The following is a 24,767-nucleotide window of genomic DNA, read 5'->3' as shown; positions in this document are numbered from 1 at the left end:
TTATTAAAAGGCCTTCCAAGAATACACCTTGGGCAGTACAGGAGCCATGTGCTCTACCCAAGACAGACCCAAGATGGATGAGGGGCTCACGAGTTTTCACACTTTTATAAGTTCTGGTCCATTTCCACATGGGGGTTGATTGTCCAATTGCAGCTGCAGGTGATGCAGTCCCATCCTCCCAGACTGCTCTCCTCAATTCCCTGCTGGCAACACTTCTTGGGCCCGAGGATGCAACGGTGTCCTTGGTTCTGGGGCTGGAAAAGGATTGTTGTGTCTGCCTGGGCTGTGAGGAGAACTTGCTGACACTTTATGTGAAGTTCTAATGTGCAGGATCCGAAAAATACGAAAGCTAAAACTTAAGGCATCAATTCCATGATTCCTTTGGAAGACACTGAGTTCCCAAATGCCCCTGAAGAGGCTGTGATGCTCCCCCGATGCCAGGACTGCAGCAGGGGGGTGGCAGGGCAGCTCTGAGCACGCAGGGAGCAGAGGCAGCAGCGGAGGCAGAGTGGATTTCTGCTGCTGTTTATCTATCCCACCCCTCTGCTCCATAACTGCGAGCTCATGTTCGAATCAAGGCAGCAGACCGTGAAGGCACCTCACGCCCAGGCACAGCCACCATCCCCCTTGCTAAGCTGCTCAGTCAACCTAATGCCTTTGAAAAGAAAACAGAGCTGACTGCTGCTTGCCCGGGGCTTCCATGGGATTGTGAGCTGCTGGAGAGGGATGTTCATCCTGCCAATCCTCTCTCGGGGAGCGCAGCAGGGCCACCAGCCACAGGCAGATGCAGGCAGGAGAGAGCTGGCCAGCGCTGAGGAGGAGGAGGAGGAGGAGGAAGGCAGTTTCTCCTTGGTTTGTGCTGGGAGGAAGCCACGGAGGGAAAAGGGAGTTTTCCTCCTGGCTTTTCTGCCATCCTGGGAATTGTCTGGGACCTGCCCAAGTGCGCCGACACGCACTGAAAGTTGTGGAGGAGAAACGTTCACTCCACTTCCTCCCGCAGCAAATGGAAGGAAAGTAATGGAAATAGGGGCACAATTCCCAGCAGGCACTCGGGTGACTCAGGTTCCCTTTGGAAGGCAGGGAAGTTGTCAGCTGAAACAACCTGAACGTGAGCAAAGAACATGCCGGTTCAGCAAAATGCCGCTTGTTGATGTCTTTGGGTTCATTTTTTATGGGGAGCTGGTGTTGCCAGGGAGCCACCAGGACAGAGGGGTGGTGGCCATGCTCCAGGTGTGGTCCCGGACCACCTTCAGCGTGGCCTTGGCCGGGTGCTCCCATCTCAAGGCCGGAATCAGAGCAGTGCGAAAAGCGGGAATGGGAGGCCGTGACTTTCACCAATCTGGCCAAAACGCCCCAACCCTTTGTCTCCCTCCTGCAAACACCCCCTCCCACTCCTGCCTTCTCTCCCAGTCCAGCCTCCGCAGCTCCCCCTGCACCAACTGGGGCACCAGCAGCAACTGGGGCAGCCGCCGCTCCAGCTGGAACAGCCTGGGCAGGGCGCCGAGCCTCAAGAAGAAGAACCAGTCGGGAGAACGGGAGTCGCTGCTGTCCGGAGAGGGAAAAGGCAGCACGGACGACGACTCGGATGACGCCAAGTCCAGCACGCTCAGCTGGCCCTCGCTGCCCCACCGGGCGGAATCCCTGGATTACCGCGGCTCCCAGGAGCTGCCGGAGCTGCTCCGGGTGCCCTCCGTGCGCCAGCTGGGGCTGGGCCCCGCCGCCCTGCTGCCCGCCGAGTTCCACGACTGCAACGGCAAGATGGGCCACGCCGAGTTCTTCCTCAGGGTGGACGGCCACAAGGAGGACGCCCCGGACTACGAGGATGACATGGAGGATGTGAGTCCTCGTGCTTTAAGCGGCTTTTCCGTCCCTGAAAGGATGGGTGAAAATCCGGTGTGGAAATATTGCCTCAAGGCTGGGGTTGGGAATGGCGATCCCGAGCTGAGGGATGGGCCTTTACTTCCTGAAAGATTCCCTTTTTTAAGAGATCTTTTTTTGGGCTGTGACATTGAAGTGGTGTCCTGTGAGGTAAAACTTCCTTTTTTCCCAAAAATGCCTCATTTTTGGGTCAGTTGGGATTGTCTCCCTGGCCCAGGATGCCTCCAAAAATGAGCTGCAGACACAACAGGTGAATGGCTTTACTCACAGTAGCTGTGTGGTGTCATGAAAGCTTGAAAGCCTAAAAAGAAATGTATTACACTTAACTTTTTTTGGCTGCTTGAGGCCTTTTTGGGTTTGGCACAACTCTGTATCTCAAAATGACACCTTCCCAGAAGCCTTGCTTTGTCCTGTCCATCTCTCCCCTTTTCCCACCCCTTTCCTCCTTATTTTCTTGGACAAATGTGACAACAGCCACCACAGCTCTGTCCCAAATCTGTGAATGCCCACAGGCACAATGAAAAGCCATTTACTGCCCCCCTCCTTCCAAAAAAAACACCGTGAAAGTTGAAGAGGCAGGGAAATAAAAGAGGAAGAAAAGGTGTTCCTTCTTTTTTATCCAGAGTTATTGCTACCGGATCCGCAAAGCCCTGGAGCCCTACAAACCCCAGTGGTGCAAGACTCACGAGGACTGGTCCCTCTACTTGTTTTCCCCACAGAACAGGTAAGACATTCCAGTGAAATTCCAGCAGGTGTTTGAGGTAATGGAATATTGCATTCCTGGCGAGTCTCCCCTTGGGAAAAATCTTGGGAGTTTTCGAAATGCAGTTCCTGGTTTTGAAGGAAAGTTTTCGGTTTGGTGTGGGTGTGTGGGCTCACCCCACTGCTGTCAGGGGTTTAGCCATCATTAGTAATAATTAATAATTAATGATAATCATGGCTGAAGCCTGTGGAGATGCTGCCTCACCACCTGGGCTGGTGCTGGTGGCACATCAAGCAGAGGGGTTTTTGGGGAGGGGTCTATTCCCAACCCAAACTTCTGAAGGATCTGCTTTTCCCACCTCTCTCCAGGTTCCGAGCGATGTGCCAGAAGGTCATTGCCCACAAAATGTTCGACCACGTGGTGCTGGTCTTTATCTTCCTCAACTGCATCACCATAGCTCTGGAGAGACCAGACATCGACCCCCTGAGCACGGTGAGAGGCTTCTCCTTCCTCCATCCCCCACTCAGATCTTCATCTCCTCAGGACCAGACCCTGCAAGATAAATGTTGGGTTTCTAACTCGTCTGTCTTTGTTGTTCTGTGTTTTCCAGGAAAGGATATTCCTGAGTGTCTCTAATTACATCTTCACTGCCATCTTCGTGGCTGAAATGATGGTTAAGGTAATTAGAGCTTCATCCCGTGGCCCAGAGCAAATCCTGGCAAAGACCAGACCATGCCAGAGCTACGATCTGGGTGAAGATTTCAACGTCTCCCTTCTCCTGGCTGCAGGTGGTAGCTCTTGGCTTTTTCTCTGGGGAGAACACGTACCTGCAGAGCAGCTGGAACGTCCTGGATGGAGTCCTGGTCTTTGTATCCATCATTGACATCATTGTGTCCATGGCATCAGCAGGAGGAGCCAAAATCCTGGGAGTCCTTCGTGTGTTGAGGCTTCTGCGGACCCTGAGACCTCTCCGGTAGGCGCTGATAAATCAGAGAGTTTGTGAAATGCACACGGTCTTGCTTAATAACACCAAAACCTGAAATACAACGGGGTAGAAACATCTTTGGGCATCCCCAAACTCGGTGAGAAACAGCTGGAAAAGAGTGAAATGAATTCCAATTCATCTTCTCCAGCTCGGATACGCGCGGTTGGAGCCTGGAGTGTGAGAGGATAATGATAATCCGGAGTGAGCGCGGTCAGAGCCTCCTCCACTCTGATTCTATCAGCCCTTCCCAATCACTCTGTCTCCTTCTTCAACTGCACAACCTCCCAGGCACTCCCCAGCAAAGAGGGGTTTGCAGTGGAACAGGTGCTGACGAGGATTTGATGAGCTCCAGCATCCTTCCCTGTTCTCCTGAGCCTGCCAAACTTCCCTGCAGAGCAGCTCCTCCCTCAACCAGGCACAGGAGGGCACAGCCTCCGGTGTTCGGGAGCAGGAGGAAAGAGAATTTGTATTTTGGTTATGATTAGGCAAAAAAGAGGGATAATGCTTGGGGGGGAGTGATTTGGATCAGCTCCTGTTCTGTTTTCATCCTGCTCGGCAAAAAGCAGGAGCCTTTTTTTACTGAAATTTCAGGGGAATGAGACAATCACCTGCAAAAAGCTGGAAACTTTCTGGGAGAGCAATAGGAAGAGGGAATCTTTTAGACCACAAGAACAACAGCTCTTTGTGCTCTGTGTCACCTTAGTGAGAAGGAAATCAGTGTTTGTGGCTCCTCGATGTTCTGCTGCTGGCACCAGGGTCCCCTGGCAGCGCTGGCTCCCCAGGACACCCCGGACAAGTCACCCCGTGTGACCCACACAAGTGGGGACAGAATTCGGGGCACGAGCAGCTCGTGAGGAAAGGGAAAGGGCAAAGAGGGAATTGGTCTTTGATAATAACTAGGCCAGATCCTATGAATAGAAAGGAATTCATCACCTCTCACCACGGCCTCACCGAGCACAGGGTGGCTCCAGGGACCATTCCCAACACTTTGGAGGTGCAGTTCAGTCTCCACATGATTTCTCTCAAACAAGACCCTGTGGAAATGCTGCAGCACAAAACCCTTTTCTCTGGGCTTGGCAGGCACAAGGCATCATTATCCGTGTGAGCTGCAGCTCCCTGCAAGGACTCACCCTCCTCAAGCCCATCCTAAAAACAACTTTGAGGTTTTTCAGGCAAAACTCCCACCTGGCCCTTCCCAGGGAAGCTTGGCTTGGGCTAGCTCCACTCCCACACCCCCAGGGAGGGCAGTGCATTCCCCCAGGCTCTCCTCCAGGAAAGCAACACCTCTGCTCTTCCTGACACCCCAAACCTGCCTTAGAGCACCCAGGGATCTGCTTCCTGACGGGATTGACCTGTGGAGCTGTTGGTCACAGGCTCCTGTTAGCTACGTGCCCATTCAGGAACTAATTAGGAACCAGATTGGAATTGCTCTGGAAAGTTGTCATGGCCAGTGCTGCAGAAAGAGCACCAGATGTGATCTCCAGGCCCCCTGGGAAGCTGCTCACGTGCTGGGAGAGGCAGGAGGGTCCTGCCTGTGTCCCTGTGCTGGGATCAGAGCCCTTGGAGTGACCACGCTCCTGGAGTGAGGCACAAACCTCACCGTGGGAACTCTGTGATATCCTGTGGGTCTCCCCTCCTCACCCTGCCCCAGCTGCTGTTTGAATTCCATCTGATGTGGTTGGGAATGTTCTGGCTGTCTGAAGAAATCCCTGCCTGGCAGAGCAGAGGAGAAGCAGCTGGGTGATAACAGGATGTGCATAAAAATTAAAAGTTTTGTTGTCTTGGCTTTTTTTTCCAGAGTCATCAGCAGAGCCCCAGGTCTGAAGCTGGTGGTGGAAACCTTGATCTCCTCCTTGAGGCCCATTGGGAATATTGTTCTCATCTGCTGTGCTTTCTTCATTATCTTCGGGATTTTAGGGGTCCAGGTAGAGTATTTCCCTGCCCTGAAAGTGACTGCTTCAAAAGAAAAGCTGCTTTTCTCAGCTGCCAGGGTTGAGGTGGAAATAATGAGCTGAAATGCATCCAGAGGAAGATTTCAGTTTGGGGAGAAGAGCCAGGTTTTAGGAGAAATGATCCAGGGTGGGGTTGGCAGCTGCTCCCAGCAAGGATGTCAGGATGAGGAGAACAGACAGACCTCCCTGCTGAACCCTGCTAAAGGAATGAAAGATAAATCAGAAAACAGACTTTTCAAAAGCTGCTTACTTTTTGTTCTTTTTTTTTTTTTGGTTTTTTTTTTTTTTAATTTGTGTTTTCAAATGCAGCTTTTTAAAGGCAAGTTCTACTACTGTGATGGCCCTGATGTCAAAAACATCACCACGAAGGCCGACTGCACCAACGCTCACTACAAATGGGTCCGGAGGAAGTACAACTTCGACAATTTGGGGCAGGTAAAGTCCTCCCTGCAGGGATTTTCTGTGCAGATTTTCATGGATGAACACTAGAAATGTGTGGCTTCAGGAGGGTGTGGAGCCTCCATCATAGGAAGTTTCCAGAATTGATGTTGTGATCATCGATCAGTGGGTTAATATTTGCACTCGGTGATCTTTGAGGCTTTTTCCATCCTTGGTCAGTCTATGACTTTGTCTGGAAATCTCTTGTCTTTTAGCCTAAATGTGGAAAAACTGATCAGATCAACTCTTGATCTCTTGCTAGGGTTGTACATTCCTTAGTTTTAGGAGTGTTGTCCTAAATGTCCTAAATTTGAGATGCAATCCCTCAACTGCCCCTTTTATCCTCTTGATTCTTCTGCTTGCAAATGAGGAAAATAAAGCGTTTTACAGTGGCTGAGAAAGGAGGAGTTGGGAATTTCTTCTCTGGGGACTGAAAGGCAAGACCAAGCTCTTCTGTCCACTTTGCAGGCCCTGATGTCCCTGTTTGTCCTCTCCTCCAAGGACGGCTGGGTGAACATCATGTACGACGGGCTGGACGCCGTGGGCATCGACCAACAGGTACCTGTCCTGCAGAGCCCAGCTCTGCCCCTCTCTCCAGCCCCAGGCCTGGCCACTTCAGGCTTTTTGAAATCCCAGGAAGGAGCAGAGCTGTAGAACCTCCTTGAGGTCCATTTTTTGGTTTCCCATTTTTCGGTTTCCCATTTCTCGGAGTTCCTTTTCCATGGCTGATTCCCACGTGGGACAAGCTCTGACGCGTCCTACTTCAGAGGATGTAGAATGAATCAGAATGAGGGTACTTGAGGATGGGAAACCACCAGGAATGTTGTGAAAAAAGGCATTCAGCTGGTGAGTTTCGTGGCATTTTCCGTGGGAAGTCGAGTCTCGCATGAGTAGGACCCACCCAGAGCCACAGAAACGCTTTGGACTTCATTTCCCCCACTTCTGAAGATCTGGTAACAACTGAGAAACATTAAGCAGGAGCCCACATCTGAAAAAATAAAAATCTGGAGCCTATCTTTAGCTTGAAACAGTCTTGCTGGTGGGATGATGCTCATCCACTGAGATTTATCTGAAGTTGTGTGAAATAAATGCCAAAAGAATGAAACCCTGTAAGGGAGTTTTGGGTGGGTTTTGCACAAAACAGTAAAATTTTAGTCAGTGAGAAGGTGAATGAGAGGAAAATACTTTGGGAAAAAACTCCTCCCAGTCCTCTCCTCCTCCCCAAAATGAGGGGAAAAGAGGGGGTAAAGGGGGAAAATACTCAAAGCCTGCAAATAGGGCTAGATTTTTGGGAATGGTGAGTGACTGGAGCAGTGCTGGCTGTTCCCAGGCCACTTTTTGTGGGATTTAGGAATCATTCCTGCAGCCAAAACAACTTCCAGTTGTTTTTCTTGATTCCAGATGAACCAAAATCCATAAGAACAGAGCTCCAGGGCTTTCCTCCTAATCCAAGTGGTGACAAGAGGCACCACAAGCACACCCAGAGGCTTGGGGACACTGCAGGAATTCCCTGGATAATTCCTGACAGGAAAAAAGGCTGCAGGAAAAACAGTGGAAGGGGGATTTTATGGAATCTTCCAGATTTTTTTTCCCATGGATAGGAAGAAATGTTGCTCCAAAGTGGATTTTGAGTACAGGGCAGCAACTTCTTCTCCAGAAGAACTTGTTGCTCCAAAAACCTGACTTAACCCACCAGCTCTGCTCCCTCGTTTTTCCCTCCCCCCAGCCCATCCAGAACCACAACCCTTGGATGCTGCTCTACTTCATCTCCTTCCTGCTCATCGTCAGCTTCTTCGTGCTCAACATGTTCGTGGGGGTGGTGGTGGAGAACTTCCACAAGTGCCGGCAGCACCAGGAGGCGGAGGAGGCGCGGCGCCGGGAGGAGAAGCGGCTGCGCCGCCTGGAGAAAAAGCGCAGGAGTAAGGAGATGTACCTGTCTGGTCGGTAGAGTGCCTTACAAACCAAAATCTTTCTGAGCCCTGCCTGCTCCCAAAGCGAGATTTCCTGTTCACTTTTGTTGTTGTGGTTGTGGTTGGGGTTCAGGAGGTTGCGTTGCTTCGTTGCCTCTTTGGCGGTGCCTTAAGGCTCGGGTTGGTGACACCGTGGGATTGTCCTGGTGGGAAGCGTTGCCTGTTCACCTGCCCAGGGAGAAAATCCTCCTCCAGCAGAGCCCTCTGTGCGAGGCCCTGATGTCCCAAGCACCGAGGGACACGGGGATGAACGGCTGCCAGGTTCCCCCCGTGCCTTAACGCGCCGCCTGCATCGGAGGACGGCGGTGGGGTTTGATTTGGGAATTCTTTCCTTGGATAAAAGAGTTTTTGATGCTGTTTGGGAGTCCTGGAGCATGGCCCCGCATGCCACAGACACTGCATGGGGGCATGGACTGAGCCACGGCCTCCGTGGCACTGCAGGGAGAATTCCTCTCGGAAGGATGTCCATGATAAGAGATGCTTGTCCCATTCCAGGCTGGGACTCAGTCCTGGGACTCATTTTGTCCTTGGAACACTGGTCATGGGCAGGGCCATTAGCCAAAAAAAGGCCTTTAGCCATGATTTCCTTCTCAGTGGACCTAATAGGGACCATCAAATCCCAAAATCACCTGAGCCTGTGCTCCTTTTCTGCCCCAAACCTGTTCCTTCCCACCTCCCCTGGGACAAGCTGCCCTCAGCAGTGAGTGGATATTCCCAGGAAAACTGCAAGGAAAGCAGCCCCAGCTCTCCCAGAAGTTTCACTGAGCAGGGAGAACTTGCCAGGCGTTTTTTGAGGAGTGAGCAAACCTGGCTTGGCCACTGAGATCAAAGCTGAGCTTAGTCAGGGGTAAGGCCGAGCTTTGCTGGCCCTGTTTGCTTGCAGCAGTGCTGTGACTCTGCCTGGCCGTGTCATCTCCTGGAAGGACCAAAAATTGTGACAAATTGCTTGTGTCCCACACAGCAAGCCATGGAAATCCATTTCCAGTTGGAAAAACAGCCCAGCTCCAAGGGCACGGACTGTGCTGGGAGAGACCCCATCCCATTCCCTGCATCCCTCCCGGCCTGAGGCAGGAGCTGGGTACCTCCCAGTGCCTCTCCTGCTCCTCTGGTGCTCCTTGCTGGAGCCAGGGGACACCTCAGCACTAAGTGGTGGCACTGTTGTCCCCACAGGACCTTAATGACACCACAGGGAGGGCCAAGCCCGTTTGATTTTAGCCAGTTCAGTGCCTGGCTCAAAATGAAATCCAGCTCAGACATCGAGTCTCTCCAGAGATTTCCAGGAGTTCAAATGCAATTTCCTTCCTCCTTTTCCCATTTTGCTTTGGCAGTCTGAGGGTGGAAATACTGAAGGCAGCATTTCCAGCACAGGGAGGAGAATCAGTTTTAGGGTCCCAAGGGTCCTCCTTGTGCAGCTTCTACCCCGATGTGCTGACCTAAAAGACATTCAGATAAACTCGAAGTCTATATGAAATTTTTTACAAAAAGCCATTTTAAACATCCTTAGAGAGAACAGGGGCACAGGTATGGAGGCACAGCTCAGTTCCTGATTAGGAAATAAATCTTATTAAAGCCTGGCTGTGACTCCACAGCTCAGACACCAGAAAGAGCCAGTCCTTGTCAAAGTGATGGACACTGTGACATTGTCCCTCTTTCTCCACCACCTCCAAGGAGCTATTTCAGGCCAGCCATGGCACAGATGAGCCTTGCAGCATTTCATGGAGAGCACGCAGGGAGGAGGACAGATTTCTGGAAAGGGATCAAGTCAGTAGAGCATCTGAGCTCATGAAACATTTGGCCATGTGCTGGGCTTCCAGAAGGTTCCCTGAAAGTGTCTGGCTCTACCTGCAAGGACAGCTGGGCATCCAAACTGGAGCTGTTAAGGAGGAGAACCCAAATATCTGCGACACATTTGGAAAAACGCTGTTTCCATCTCAAGGGATTATTTTTTTTGTTTCGACTGGGAGGGGTTTGAACCTCCTGGGTGCTTGAGGTGGTGATGGATTCGATGAAAAAAAACCATGGCAGGCTCAGAAAGATGCGAGCTGTGACTGTGGGCAGTGTGTGTGTGCTGGTGGGATCTGCATGGTGACAGCAGCTGGCAGCTTCCTCTGCTTCCATGTGCCCCTTGCACCGCTTCCATGTGTCCCAGCACTCTGTGTCACCCCTGTGGAGCAACAGGAGAGAGCCTGGGAGAGGAGGGAGGAAATGTGGGATGGCTGAGAGAGATCCCTGCTTTTAACTCAGCATTCCCAGCATTGGACAGAGCAGGGAGAGGAGGAAGAGTTTGTGTTTTAATGGGAGGAAAATCCAGCCTAGGCCACAAATGCACGCTCTGGGCTCGCTGTCTGCCTGGCACCTTGTCCGTGTGTCCTGTCCCCTGTCTGTGATGTGCCCTGCTCCCCTGGGGATGGGCTGGGGGGTCTGTCCCGACCTGCACACACAAAAATGCACCATGGAGCTGTGGCAGGCTGGGCTTGGGGCTGGCAGTGGCCTAAACCTCAGCTGGATCAAATCCCAGGCTGGATCCAGGATTTGGGGCCTGGCAGAGGAATTACTCTCTGGAAAACACAGCCCTGGAATGGGTTAAACCTCAACTGGGTGATCTGGGTACAAATCCCAGGCTGGATCCAGGATTTTGGGGCCTGGAAACCCAGCAGAAGGATTGCTCTGTGGAAAATACAGCCCTGGAATGGGTTAAACCTCAGCTGGGTAATCCTTGGTGCCAATCCCAGACTGGATCCAGGATCTGGGGGCCTGGCAGAGGGATTACTCCATGGAAAACACAGCCCTGGGGTGGGTTAAACCTCAGTGGGGTGCTCCTGGGACAAATCCCAGGCTGGATCCAGGACTTGGGGCCTGGCAGAGGGATTGTTCCGTGGAGAAAACCACCCTGCAGCAGGACCCAGCTCCTCAGGTGGGATGGAGAGTCATCCATCACCTGCTTTGGGGTTATTTTTCGGCTGGAAGGTCCCTCTGAGCCCAATTCTGTGCTGTCACCACCTCAGATCTTTCCAAAACATTTCTGCTTTCCCATCCGAGGGCCACTTTGCTGAAGGGATTGGCAGCAGGTTCACTCTGCTCAAGGAGAGCAGAGGGCAGGGGGTGAGGACACTGAGAAATGCATTTGATGTGGTTTTAAAGGCAGAACTCCTCAGTGAACTTTTTTATGTGAAGGGAAAAAAAAAAAAAAATTCAAGATAAACCAGGATTTTTTCCTGATGCTGTCCCTGCTCCATCCATTATATCCAAGTGTAATTTAACAATCCTGCTGCTCTGAGCCTTTTAATGAGCTTCTCAGAAGACACAGACTGAAACCAGCCTCCCCAGATTGAAGGTTTTGATTAAAAACACTTGATCAGTGTTTTTAATCAAACAAACACAGATCAGCTTGATCTCCTCTGCCTGTGGGATCCAGGGCCAAATCCAGCCCTCCTGGATCTGCCATGTCAGGTCAGCTCTGGACTTCAAAGGCTGCAGGAGGGTCTGGGGTGATGCTGGGGCTGAAAGCAGAGCAGGAAAAGCTGGAAAAGCTGGAAATCACAGCTCCAGCTGGGAGCACAGTGCTTCTCGGTGTCCCTTTGGGAAGACCCCAAAAAACTGAGGATTCAGAAATGCTTTTTCCTGATTTCAGCTTTATGAGAGGAGAGTGGCCACAAATCTGTTCCTCCAAGGTTTTTCCCATTGGAGCTGGGAATTGTGGAAGGGCGAGGCACATTTTAAGCCCCAGCAGAGGTGCCTGTCAAACCTTTCTCTGGAGGGTGGCACATGGTGTTATTTCAATTTAAACATCAGCACCACAGCCCTCTCTGTACCCAGCAGAATCACTTGAGCTGGAACTCCAATTTTGGGGTGCTGTATCCCTGAGTGTCCAGAGTTTCCAAGCAGGGAATTATCAAACCCTGCTGCTTGTTTTTCCAGGCAGCTGCAGGTACAGAGCTGCTCTGTTCCAGGCATGAATAACCCCATTAGGGCTTTCTAATGTTTCATGCAGAGCATTGTAATGGAGGAGCTGGAGCTGGGAATTGTAATGCCAACTAAAAATGCTTTTAAGCCAAGGGATGGGGCTTCATTAATTTCCATGTCAGCAGAACCACAAGCAAAGTTGAAATACTCTGCAGAGAGCTGAGATTCAAGTATCAGCCAGCATCTAATAGCAGCAGGAGGAAAGGCTGGGATTTTCCTTTTTTCATCAGTTTCATGGTTTCTTTTTTTCCCTCCTGCATTTCCACCAGTTGAAACCAGCAGCTGAAGGGAAACCTGTCTGTGTTTGATGGAGAGAGAGCATTTACAGAGCACGGAGTGCCAGGACAAGAGGAATGGCTTCCCACTGCCAGAGGGCAGGGTTATGGGATATTGGGAAGGAATTCCTCCCTGGGAGGGTGGGGAGGGGCTGGGATGGAATCCCCAGAGAAGCTGTGGCTGCTCCTGGATCCCTGGGAGTGTTCAAGACCAAGTTGGATGGGGCTTGGAGCAGCCTGGGACAGTGGAAGTGTCCCTGGCCATGGCATGGCTGGCACTGGATGGGCTTTGAGGTCCCTTCAACCCAACCCATTCCATGGTGACAGAAATCTGCCAGTTGGCTGGTGGGAGCCTCACCCCAAAAATGATTTGCCCAGAGAAGCTGAGGCACAGGCTGTGTTCTGCCTGCTGGGATTGACAATGGATCCAGTGTCCCCTTGGTGCTGGGCCCACATCCCATGGAGCAGCCTCCTCCTCATCCAGGTTCTCCCACAGATCCCACAGCCCTGCAGTCAGGGTGTGTGCAGTGAGCCCTCAACACAATTTGGGGACTTAAAATTCCCTCTGAGAGTGGAGCCCAGAGCTCTTTGCTGTGCTGTCAACAGAGGTAAAACTTCCTGAAGGGACTGGGAATGCCCAGAGCTGATGCTCTGGAGCTCTGGAACGCTGCCTCCATCCTGCCAGAGCTGTGTGGGGCTGCTCTCCCTCTGCTCCCAGCCTGCTGCAGCTCCTCTGCCTTCCTGGGATCCCTGATCCAGCCCTGGCTCCCTGGGCACATCCCTGGGCACATCCCTGGGCACATCCCGGCTCTTTCCAGGCACATCCCAGCTCCTTGGGCACATCCCTGGACACATCCCTGGGCACATCCTGGCTCTCTCTGGACACATCCCAGCTCTCTCCAGGCACATCCCGGCTCCCTTGCCCAGCCTGGCACGGGCAGCATCTCCTCGAGTGGACATTGCATGGGGTCCCCCCTGAGCATGGCTGCACGTGGTTATTGTCCCCTCTGTCACCTCCCTCCCAGCTGTCCTTGGATGTTTTCCCCCCGTGGGAATTCCCTTACTCTGGCTTTGGGTTGTGTGCATCCTACAGGAGCCAGGCTTCTCCCAGAGTCTCCTCGGGATAAGCCTGTCCTAAGTTTTCCCAGCAGGAATTTGAGAGTGGTCTGTGAGTCCCTGGGGAACAGCCCCAGCTTTGGGTCTGGCTGCCTCCTCCTGGGTTTTTCCCTCTCCAGCCCATGCACTCAGGAGCTGTCATGCTGCCAGGGAATTTATGAGGTTTTCAGCCCAGTGCCTGACAGTGGAAAATGTCTTCTTGTGATTCTCCTGCTGTAATTAGTTAAAAAACAGAACCAACACCTGATCTTTTGCTGAATAGAGAATAAATCCAGAATTTGGGCAGGTGAGGGTGGTTAAAACCACCTGCAACCTCTTTTTTATGTGCTACCCATCCCAGCTCATGTCCTGGAATCCATTAATCAACCAGGCATCATTAATAAATTGTCCCTTAATATAACATTTAACTATTAAGGGTATCCTCAGACCTCCCAAGTTGTTATTTGCACTCCCAAGAAGACATTTCCCTAAAAATAAATTTAAAAAAAAAATAGAAAAAAAAAACCAAAAAACAAGGATGTTATAATCCTGAAAACACATGAAAGCACATCGTACAGGCTGAAATAAATATTATACTGCAATGTTTTTATTATTATTTTTCAGGCAGGCTGAGCTCAGTAGCAGAGACAGCCCCAGCAGTCCAAGATGACTCGTAGGATTAAGGCACATGAAAGCAACAGGGAAAAAAAAAAGTATTCAAAAACAACTCTGCCTGCTTTCATCTTGTTTTTCCACACCCCTTAGCAGAAAAATAAAAAAGCCTTGGTGACCCTGGTCAGAAGGAAATGTTTTTCAAATGCTTCTACTGTACTTTTAACTACCAGGAAAAAAAAAAGGTAGTTGAAAGAGAGCTGCAGATCCTGTTTCACTTTATCCAATTAATTTTAAGGTTTTGGATTCTGATCTGGCATCAGTTGCACCAAAAAAAATATAAAAAACTACATTTCAAGAGTCCTTCCATCTGAAAGGTATTAGGAGGATGAGAGGAGCGGGAGATGGATTTCAGGAGGACACCGAGTGCTTCTGAACTGATTTCCCTCCTTATTTTCAAGGTGAAGCGACTTTATCTGAGCTCTTCATGCATTTAAAGCTGAACTCGCTGAAATATTTGCAAAATCCCCTCTCTGTGAGGAACAGATCCTGCTCTGGCTTGGTGTGACCTCGGTGTCTCTTCCACTTGTAAAACCCACAGTAATGCTGCCTTGGCCTTGTGTAAACTCGGAATATTTACATTTCTGGAGTCTGAAAGGAATTTGACTCCACGCTGTGGCCACACTTGCACTGGAGAGAGGCACAAGCAGTAAATGCAGTCCTGGGCTCCAAACACTCTCCTTGGAACACTCCCAGGAATTTGGTCACAGGCAGAAATTTCCACATTTCGAAGAGAAAAAAGGAGGAATCACCAGCAGAGATAAAAACTTCAGGGCTGTCCTGGGAGGCAGGATCACCAGGGATCACCAGGGATCACCAGGGATCACCAGGGATCACCAGGGATATCACACTGGGGTCACTCAGGAATATTTCAGGGATCACTCAGGGATCACACAGGGATAATTCATGGATCACGCAGGGTTCACTCAGGATAATTCAGGGATTACACAGGGATCACATAGGGATCTCTCAGGATAATTCAGGGATCACTCAGGAATCACTCTATGATTATTCAGGAATCTCAGGAAAAATTCAGGAATCACTCAGGAATATTTCAGGGATCACTCAATGATTATTCAGGAATCACTCAGAGATCACTCAGGGATAATTCAGGAATAATTCAGGAATCACTCAGAGATCACTCAGGAATAATTCAGGGATCACTCAGGGATCACTCAGGGATCACTCAGGAATCACTCAGGGATAATTCAGGAATAATTCAGGGATCACTCAGGGATCACTCAGGAATCACTCAGGAATAATTCAGGGATCACTCAGGGATAATTCAGGAATAATTCAGGGATCACTCAGGGATCACTCAATGATTATTCAGGAATCACTCAGGGATAATTCAGGGATCACTCAGGAATAATTCAGGGATAATTCAGGGATCACTCAGGGATCACTCAGCTGCTTCCCATGGTCTGTCCAGCTCCGTTCCCCACCCCATCTCTGAGCAGGAGGTGACCTCCAGGCCGCCAGGGCGTGGTCCCTTGTCTCACTGCTGTCCCCGTGTCCCCACAGAAGCCCAGCGCAGACCTTACTACGCTGACTACTCCCCAGCCAGGAGATCCATCCACAGCCTGTGCACCAGCCACTACCTCGACCTCTTCATCACCTTCATCATCGGCGTCAACGTCATCACCATGTCCATGGAGCACTACAACCAGCCCAAGGTAGGAGCTGCCCCCCAGCACAGCTCCCTTGGGAGGAATTTGCCCCCAAGGCTGTTCCCAGTGGTGTTTTAGGGGTTTTTTTGAGCTTTTACCGTTTCCGTGCGTTTTTAATCCTGAGGTTCTTTAGTGCAGAACTCTAAACTCCTTGCACGGAGCTCCTGCTTTCCCTTTTTGGGGTCAGACACAACAATTCCAGGCCTGGAATCAAGGACACCTCACTGCCTTCAGGCCCTGAGGAACGTAAAAAGTGATTTGAGGGCAGCAAACGTGAGGTAAATTAATTCATTACCTGAAGGGGGAATTAATTAATTAATTGGAAGATTAACCCCCAATATGCAAATGGACCAAACTTTAAAAAGTGTGAAAATTTGGGACCCACCATCCATTTTTGGGTGTAGCCCCTGGGGGCTTTGTCTGCCCTAAATGTGCCTGAAGGCCCTTCAATAAATACAAACACTTTTTAATTTTGGCTAGCCTCTGTTTTTAGGCAGTCCCAAAAAATCACCAGTTCTTGGGAAGCCTCAACATTCTGACCCAGCTGATTTGGGAGTCACTGCCCCAGACTAAACCTTGATTTGGGTAAAAAAAAAAAACCCAGCTAACAGAGAGTGAATTAAGCTTTTACCAGGAAAAGACCAATCCAAATATTTCCTCCCCTGATCCCAGACCAGACCTCATGCTGGAAAACAGTCTGGAGTTCTGAACATTCCATTAACAGATATAAACTGGGAGTTACGGCACACACACATTTCCTCAATGAAATTCACACAAACCAATTTAAAAGTACAATTTTTTAATGTTTTATAAAATCATTCACCCCTCAGAACACCTTTGACTTAAATCATAAGGGCTGATAGATAAATTCATATCGATTGATCGATTCTCTGTCTATAAATTTTCCATTTCGTTATCATTTATGGAGCTCTGGCTCAGCATTTACTTCTCCAGCATTCCCTGGTAACCTGCAAATGCCTCCTGGGTGCTGAACCAGAGGGAAACGTGTGTGTGTGTGTGTTTTTTACACCAGGGTAACTCCTTTGTTTCCCATGGAAATGTTGTTTATCCAGATTAGGTTTTATTTACGCTCGGTTTACGTTAGCTTAACACAGAGTTGTAAATCCAAGCGCAAACGCTCGCAAATGATGGGAGAAGTCAGTATTTAGATGGAACAGGAGATTGTCCCGTGTTTTTTAAGCTGCCATTTTATTTTAGGTACTGGAACAAAAATAGGGATTGTTGCCAACACCTAAGAAACTTCCAGCTCTCGTTCCCAAAAATCAGGGCATGGCTGTGCCCTGGTGGCCTCGCTGTGTGTGGGGTCAGCAGAGCCAGGCATCACACAGAGAGGACAAAAAGAGCTTTCCTGTGCCCTGGGCTTTCCTGCAGGCTCCTCTGTTGCATTTATATCCAATTTTGTCCAGTTTGATCCTCACAATTCCCATTTTTCACTGGAAATTCAGAGTCCTGTGCTACACTGAACTGAACCCCCCAATCCCTCCCCACACCAGGAGCTGCTTCCCTCCCCAAATGTCTATTTTAAGGCCCCACAAGATTCCTTTGCTATTGTTGGCCCCCAGCTCCAATGAAATCCATTACAAACACTCATCATCCTCAAGCATAAACACTGTGGATTCCTGACTTCCGAGAGCGGCTCCGTGGAGAGCGGGAACGCTGCACCAAATATGGACACGCTTTGCCCAGCTCTGGAGATGTCCCATTTTTCAACAAGGAAAGGTTTAATCCATCTCCGAGGTTTATTTATTTCCCTGAGCTTTTTAAGCAAAGCCTTTGTCCCGGGGATTGGAGAAATGATCCATCGAGGCTTTTCGCCTCCCCAGGGCTGGGCAGTTCACACCGAGGAATCCTCAGCAGATGGGGAAGGGGTGAATTTTTTCATGCCTGGCCCAGACTGAACAATTTGTGCACTGAGCTTGAACCTGACATTTTTAGCAGAACTAATCTTGGTGCTTTGGAGGTTTTTTGTTTGACTCAGGGGCTAAGCCTTTATTTGAGTTCTGCTGGGTGATTTAGCAAGCTCTGCCAGCCTTTATGACTTTATTCCTGATATTCCTGCGCTTCTCTCACCCTGCTCCCTCCGTGGGGGTCTAGGAAGGGAAAACTGGGCTGGCCTAACTGGGATCTCTCTTTCCAGTCCCTGGATGAAGCCCTCAAGTACTGCAACTACGTGTTCACCATCGTCTTTGTGTTTGAGGCGCTGCTGAAGTTGGTGGCCTTTGGTTTCCGGAGGTTTTTTAAGGACAGGTGAGAGCATGTTGAACCCCTGTGGATTTGGGATTCAGGGCTGGATTGACCCAGTTTCAGAGCCAGATTCTGGAGAGATGTAACAGGAAGAGCCCAGGGCTGCCTCTCTGTGGGTGCAAACTTTGTAGTGTAAGAGCTAAAAATCCTAAGAACTGCTGGCTGTGCTTTGCTGGAGGAGTTCAGGAAATCTCCCAAAATTCCAGATGCATCATTTCCCCCAGTATTTCCCTTTCCACCAGGCCTGACCAGCTCAGCTTAGGGGTCAGAAACACTTCCCAGTCAGCTCCCAGCCACTTCCTGGATTTTGTGGCTCACAGGATGTCTGTGCCAGCTGCTCTGAGATGGTTTTGTACCACATAAAAATCACAGGTCCAGCTGAGAGGCAGGAGATGCATTCAGGATCTGCTGGTGATTAACATCAAATTCTCTCCTCTTGGATTACCCACGTGTCATCTGAATTCTGTGTGTCCTTCCTCTCTCTGTAGATGGAACCAGCTGGACTTGGCCATAGTTCTCCTGTCAATTGTGGGGATCACGCTGGAGGAGATCGAGATGAACGCTGCCCTTCCCATCAATCCCACCATCATCCGCATCATGAGGGTGCTCAGGATAGCCAGAGGTGTGTCCTGCTCCCAGGGAAATCCCTGGGACGTTTGTCCTTCCAGCCCTGATGGTTCATTTCCAGTGGGGAATGTGAAATGGCAGCTCAGAGACCTGCTGGGGGTTTTCCAGAGGTTGGATTCTGATTCCAGCTCGGGATCACAGAGCTTTTATCCATGAGCAGAGTGGGAAGTGATGGCAGGCAGGGCTTGGGAAGATGCTCCTCTTCAAGAGGAGGTGGCTCCCATTTTCCTGCCTGGGCATGTTGGAGTTCTTGTAGGTTTTTGTCCATTTTCACAGAATTCCACGAAGGGAGCTCAAAGCCCATCCAGTGCCAGCCCTGCCATGGGCAGGGACACTTCCACTGTCCCAGGCTGCTCCAAGCCCTGTCCAGCCTGGCCTTGGACACTCCCAGGGATCCAGGAGCAGCCACAGCTTCTCTAGGGATTCTATTTCTGCCCCTCCCCACCCTCCCAGGGAGGAATTCCTTCCCAATATCCCGTAATCCTGCCCTCTGGCAGTGGGAATCCATTCCCCTTGGGACTGACAGTGGGATTTTCAGCCCTGCTGGGATGCAGAGAACTCCCCACATGCATAAACAGCAGTAAGAGAGACTTGAACCCTCCCTGCAAGGCCTGAACCTCGATTTCCTTCCTGGATTTTCCCTGCAACTTCCCCCAGCCCTGCTGAGCAGGATTTGCTCCTCATTTCAGTGCTGAAACTGCTGAAAATGGCCACGGGCATGAGAGCTCTGCTGGACACGGTGGTGCAAGCCCTGCCCCAGGTAAGCCCCCAAAATTCCTCCAAGCCCAGGGAACAGAAGTGTCTTTGGGGCCTGGGGACAGCTCTGTGTCTGGGGGCCTCCAGAAGCCACCTGGGGAGGGTCTCAGCTTTCTCCAGGCCTTGGGAGAGGAGTTTTGCACGGCTCATCCCGGAGCGTGTTTGATGGGAGAACCAAAACAATGGGAAAAGAGTTCCCTGAGAGAAAATAAACAATGGGAAAAGAGTTCCCTGAGAGAAAATTGCTGTGGGCACAGCTGGTGCTAAGCCCAGATTTCACTGGCAAGTTTGGGAAACACCAGGATGGACAGAGAAGGATGTTGGAGGAAGAGCTGGGAGCTTCCAACTCAGGAGTTTTATTTGGGAGGCAGGAAAAGGCACAATTATTGACAGAGGTGGTGCAGCCTTGGAAAGGGAAATTGAGGAGATGATGCTGAGGGCCAAAATCTTGGTTTGGGGTCACCAATCACCAAATCCTCCTGAGCTGCAAGAGAAACAACAACACTTCCAGACTTAGGGAATTCGATAGGATCCTGCAAGTGTTCACTTCCTGGGGCTGCTCTTTTATGGATCTGAGAAAAGAAGGAAGGAAACTTCTTGCTGGTTTTCAGTTCTCCATCAGAATTCCAAGATGTTTGGTTGTTTTGGGTTGTTTTTTTTTAATTTTATCCTTTTTAAGGTGTGTTCTGCTCGTTTGTGGGTGTGCTGGTGTGAGCTGTGATCGTTCAATTTGGATTTAACTCCCATCCCTGCCCATCCCAATTCCCTGGATCCCATGGGCAGACCCCATGTGTGGGAGCCTCCTCCAGAGGATGAGTGGCCACAAGAGAATCAGCCAAAAACATGGAATTACCCAAAAACACCCCTGGGACTCAGCTCCTACCTACAAAGCAACCCACAATCTATTCCAAGAGAACTGGAAAACAGGGAATTTCTTTCCTTGCAAAGACCCCTTTGCTTTGCTCTCCAGCATTGCCATGAAGATGTTTCTCACCCCAGCATTTGCCCTTTGGCACCCAGATTTCCTTAAGGATTTGGGCTGAGGCTAAAGCAGGGATTCACCAACCTGACCCCTGGGCTGGCATTTCAAGAAATCCCTGGATTTGTGTCTGGTTTTCAATTCACAAAGCGTTGCCACCACAGATGGTTATTTTCTCTCCCTCCTTGTCTTCTGTCCCCCCCCACAAACAATGGGGTGGCTCCAGGCCAGGCTTTTGGTTTCCTTGGGGTGTTCCTGCAGTTTGCATTCCCAGCAAGGTCTCTTGTCAAGGGAAAACCCCAGGGATATTCCGTGCAGATCTCGTGCAGATTAAAAAAAACTCCACTTTGGCCTCCAGTGAAGCTCAGAAAATGAGAAGGGAATTTTGGGAAGAGCTCTCTGACAACCATCACTCTTCATAAAGCTGCAGCTTTCATTCCCAAGGCAGAGCATGAGCTCCTACCCTAATTAAATTAGCATCCTAAAGCCACAGCTGGAAAATCCTCATAGAATGTGGTTTCTAAGTGACAAAAAAAAAAAAGCAAAAAGCTAATTTAATGTTTATTCTTTTAGGTTTGGGGGGAAATTCTTTGTCTGGTGTGTGGAGAATGTCCATTTATGGGCTGACGATGACAAGGAACTGTCACTGCATTTTTTTTGGGGGGGTGATTTTCATCAGCTTTGGATTTGGTTTATATTCAGCAATTTGAGTAACACTTGGAGAACCAATTATCCCCAAATTTGGGGGAATGCAGGATTTTGATCCAAGACTGTCACAGGATTAATCTCCTCTTTTGGGATTTCAGGCTGAGCTTGAGCTGCTCTTTCCAAAGCATTCCTGCCCTTCTCCTTGTGCAGTAACCTTTGTCCACCAGGTCAAAGATCTTCTCCCCCACCTGACCTGTGGAGAAAAATGAGATGGAGAAGAGGAAAAAAGTGAGGAGAGGCCACAGAGACAGAAAGAATGGTCAGGGAATGATCTCAGATTGACACCTTCTCTGCCCACCTTCTCCATGTCCTCTGGATCCCACAAAAACCCCAGCTCTGGGTTCTTGTTTTAAGGATTCAGTGCTCAGGAATCAGCCATCCCCTGCTGATGGAACACATTCATGTTTACTCTTCCTACCAAACCAAAATCTGCTGAGTTTGGTCTGAATTGGCCAACTTTGTTTTTTCACTGGATGTAATTTTGCTTTTTCCTTGTAGCACTTCTCCTTTTTGGAGCAATGGTAGATGAAATAATCTCTTTCAGTCTGGTGAACGAGAGCAGTGAACTCCTTTAATCTCTCTTCAAGCCCTGCTTCAAGTGTTTTCCTCTTCTTTCTGAGCTCCTGCTCGTTAAGACTCGATAATGAATTACACCACTCATCCGTCACTGATCATTTCCTTGCTCCTCCATCTGCTGGCTGCTGGGTTTGGAAGCAAAGGCTGCTCTCCAAGGCTCCTGTTTCATGGTTTTCCTTTAGTCCTTTTCCCATTCCCGGCTTTCCAAAGTCCAGTTCACCCTCTCTGTATCAGATTTGGGTTAAAATGCTGCTGGTGGAAGCAAATCCCCACTGCTGAGCTGCCACAGCTCTTCCTGGTGGAGAGGACAACTGGAATCCAGCCCAATTCCCACCCTCCAACAACAAGGAGATGTGGAACTTCCCTATCAAAAGATCTGGGTTGTTTTCCCTTCCCTGGTCTCGCTTGATCCGTGGATGGCACATTAATTCCCTGCAGGCTGTACAAGAGACTCCTCTCTGCCTTCAGAAGCTTGGAACTGCCCCCACAGGGACTCTGTGCCAAGAAAAAAGGGAAGAACTCTTCATCCCAGCAGAGTCCTGAAGGACAGGACCTGAATTTGCACCTGTCCAGGAGTTTATCTCCCCTTAGTGCTGTAATTCCTGGGTTTATCTCAGTTTCATCAGTGCCATGAGTTTGCAGGCTGATTTTTCAGGCATCAAAACACTCAGGCTGCTCAGACCAAAATCCAACGCCCTCTTCTGTTGCCTCAACCTCCAAAGTTTGTTTATCCCTTTTATTTTAATTCCCTGTAATTATTTGCTCGTTTGCCTCCCCAGCAGTGCGAGTGAGGTGTTTGTGCTTGTTCCTAATGACTCCCAAACCATCACTGGTCCAGCAGACAGGGGCAGGAAAAGCTATTCCAGAAGGCAACAGAGGCAGATGAAATAATCCAGCCCAGCCATCCACATCCCTGTTTTATCTTTATTATTCCCTGGAGGATGGTAATAATGTTAGGGAAATTGCAGAGCCAGTTTAGGCTTTAGAGCAATTACAGCCTGCACTGGGTGATTGGACTATTCCCATTTCTTTAATATAAAAAAAACCCCTCTTTCATCAGCAAGAGCTGTGTTAATTTTATAATGACAGATATCACACCGATAAACTTTCTGATTAAATTAAGCACAGTCAAAATAACAAAAAAAAAGATAAAAAAAAGAAAAAATGTGGCTGTGCCACCTCAGAGAAGAAAACTCTCCCAGTCTGAGAGTTCACTAAAATGCCCCTCAGAGACTGGGAACCCCTGGGCCTGGATCACCTCCTAGTTCCTTGTTTTTAGGGATAAAATCCTGCTCGTGCTGTTGAGAACTGACTTTGTCTCATCAGGAATTGCTAAGTGAAAGATTCAAGCTGCAGCAGAGATAAATGTGAGCAGTTCCTTGCAGGTGGGAGCGGGTCAGGTCGCTCTGCCCTTCTTGTTCTCTGCCTGAATCACCAAAAATCTGCTCCAGGAGATGTTTTTTGAGGCTTGGATTGCGTGCTGGGATGGAATCCAGCACGGAGAGCTGTGATGCTGCTGGTGTGAAGAGTTTTTGTGCTGTTTTCATGTCCCTGAGGGGCTTGGAACACCTCCAGCATCACCCGGAGCTGCAGAGCTGGTGTACGGGATAAGGATTTTCCTGTGGGACATGGAAAAGCTAAAATCTGGGAAGTTCTTGTTGAGAAAGGCCTGTAAAGGAAAAGGCTCAGGGAATTCTGCTCTCCCTGGAACACTGCAAGCCCTCCATGCCAGGGAAACCTTTGGAAACCAGTTCCTCCAGTGACTTGTTGCTGTCTCAGAGATGCAAGGGAAAGACCCCCAAACCCAAAGCAGAGCCCAGATCCCAAAGCACAGCCCAGATCTCAAAGCAGAGCCCAGATCCCAAAGCAGAGCCCAGATCCCAAAGCAGAGCCCAGATCCCAAAGCAGAGCCCAGGTCCCAAAGCACAGCCCAGGTCCCAAAGCAGAGCCCAGATCCCAAAGCAGAGCCCAGATCCCAAAGCAGAGCCCAGATCCCAAAGCAGAGCCCAGATCCCAAAGCAGAGCCCAGGTCCCAAAGCAGAGCCCAGGTCCCAAAGCAGAGCCCAGATCCCAAAGCAGAGCCCAGATCCCAAAGCAGATCCCAGGTCCCAAAGCAGCCCTGCCCCACAGAATGCCCCGGGGTGGCTGAATTCCAGACCAGTGGATGGAGGGTGATGGAGAAGCTGCTGCTTTCCCCAGGGACATTTCTGCTCCTTCTCCCACACAAAGAACTCCCTGGGCCCCGTAAAGCAGAACTCTGAGAGGGACCAGGCCTGATTGGCCTCTGTCCCTGCTTTGCTCGTGTTGAAAATGTGATGGAGTGATTTCATTCATGACCTCGACTTGCCTGACCCTTGTTCTGCTTTCTCCTTGTGTAGGTAGGGAACCTTGGCCTACTTTTTATGCTCCTGTTTTTTATCTATGCTGCCCTGGGAGTGGAATTGTTTGGCAAGCTCGGTGAGTAATGGGCCTGACGCCGCTCACTTCATCCGGTTGGTGTTTATTTGGTACCTGGCTGCTTCCTTTTCTTTCTCTCTCTCTCTCTCTCATTCTTGGGCCTTCCTCAGCTTCACACTCATGCTCTGAAGATGGAAGTTTTGTCTCGATCTCAGGGTCACAGCTGACACACGAGGATGTAACACAGAACCTTCATAACACACCCACACACACATTTAGGGCTTTGTCCAACACCAGCCTCGGCTGCAGAGGAACTCTTTGCTGTTTAAATATCATTGCCCAGCATAGATTTGTTCAAGTTTGCTACTGGAGACAGAACTGGAGTCTGCAGGGCTGGCTGGGGGTCAGATTCCTGCTGGAGAGGTGCCACCATAAACATGTCCCTGCTCAGAGCTTCCCCCACAGCCCATCAGTTCTCTGCACGTGGCTGCCGCTGCTCTTCCAGCTCCCAGGGCTCGTCTTGCCGCTTTCTCAGCATCACCTTCCCCTCTCTCCATCAATCAGGAGGCATCCAGTGCTTCCTGCTTGTCCAGCATTAATTAATCCTCCGGTCTGAGCATCCTGCAGCTGCTCAGGAATGTGCCCATCACTAAAATCAGAGCAAACCCCCAGCCCGACCTTGCCCAGCCTGGAAAACGCTGTTGGAAGGAGCTGTGTCTGCATCCTCAACATTTCCATCCCAATTAGAGCTCCAGGAGCACCAGGAGGGCCCTTCCTGAGCAAGTTTATGGCTGTCATTAATCCCCTTTATGAGCCCAGCCCTCTGCTCAGATTACAAGTGCCTGAGAGCAGGATAAT

The 24,767-nt window shown here is 50.0% G+C and overlaps 1 protein-coding gene across 3 annotated transcripts in view; it reads left to right on the top strand.

Annotated features, from left to right (window-relative positions):
- CACNA1H (calcium voltage-gated channel subunit alpha1 H) overlaps positions 1-24,767 on the top strand; it is a 151,465-nt gene that overhangs the window by 115,983 nt on the left and 10,715 nt on the right. For 2 of the 3 annotated variants that reach the window (XM_086854955.1, XM_086854957.1), the window contains 14 exons: positions 1,411-1,836; positions 2,502-2,602; positions 2,950-3,073; positions 3,192-3,260; positions 3,370-3,554; positions 5,365-5,491; positions 5,828-5,953; positions 6,425-6,514; positions 7,683-7,896; positions 15,456-15,607; positions 17,760-17,869; positions 18,355-18,488; positions 19,183-19,253; positions 23,891-23,969. In XM_086854955.1, the coding sequence (XP_086711081.1) occupies positions 1,411-1,836; positions 2,502-2,602; positions 2,950-3,073; positions 3,192-3,260; positions 3,370-3,554; positions 5,365-5,491; positions 5,828-5,953; positions 6,425-6,514; positions 7,683-7,896; positions 15,456-15,607; positions 17,760-17,869; positions 18,355-18,488; positions 19,183-19,253; positions 23,891-23,969 (2,008 nt within the window). The remainder of the gene's footprint in view (positions 1-1,410; positions 1,837-2,501; positions 2,603-2,949; positions 3,074-3,191; positions 3,261-3,369; positions 3,555-5,364; positions 5,492-5,827; positions 5,954-6,424; positions 6,515-7,682; positions 7,897-15,455; positions 15,608-17,759; positions 17,870-18,354; positions 18,489-19,182; positions 19,254-23,890; positions 23,970-24,767) is intronic. The other variant, XM_086854956.1, reaches the window with a different exon arrangement.

This window comes from Cyanistes caeruleus, chromosome 17, assembly GCF_971803275.1.
Source record: "Cyanistes caeruleus chromosome 17, bCyaCae1.hap1.1, whole genome shotgun sequence".
Taxonomy (NCBI): Eukaryota; Metazoa; Chordata; class Aves; order Passeriformes; family Paridae; genus Cyanistes; species Cyanistes caeruleus.
The sequence above is the reverse complement of the archived record's forward strand: the minus strand, read 5'-3'. Positions and strand labels throughout refer to the sequence as shown.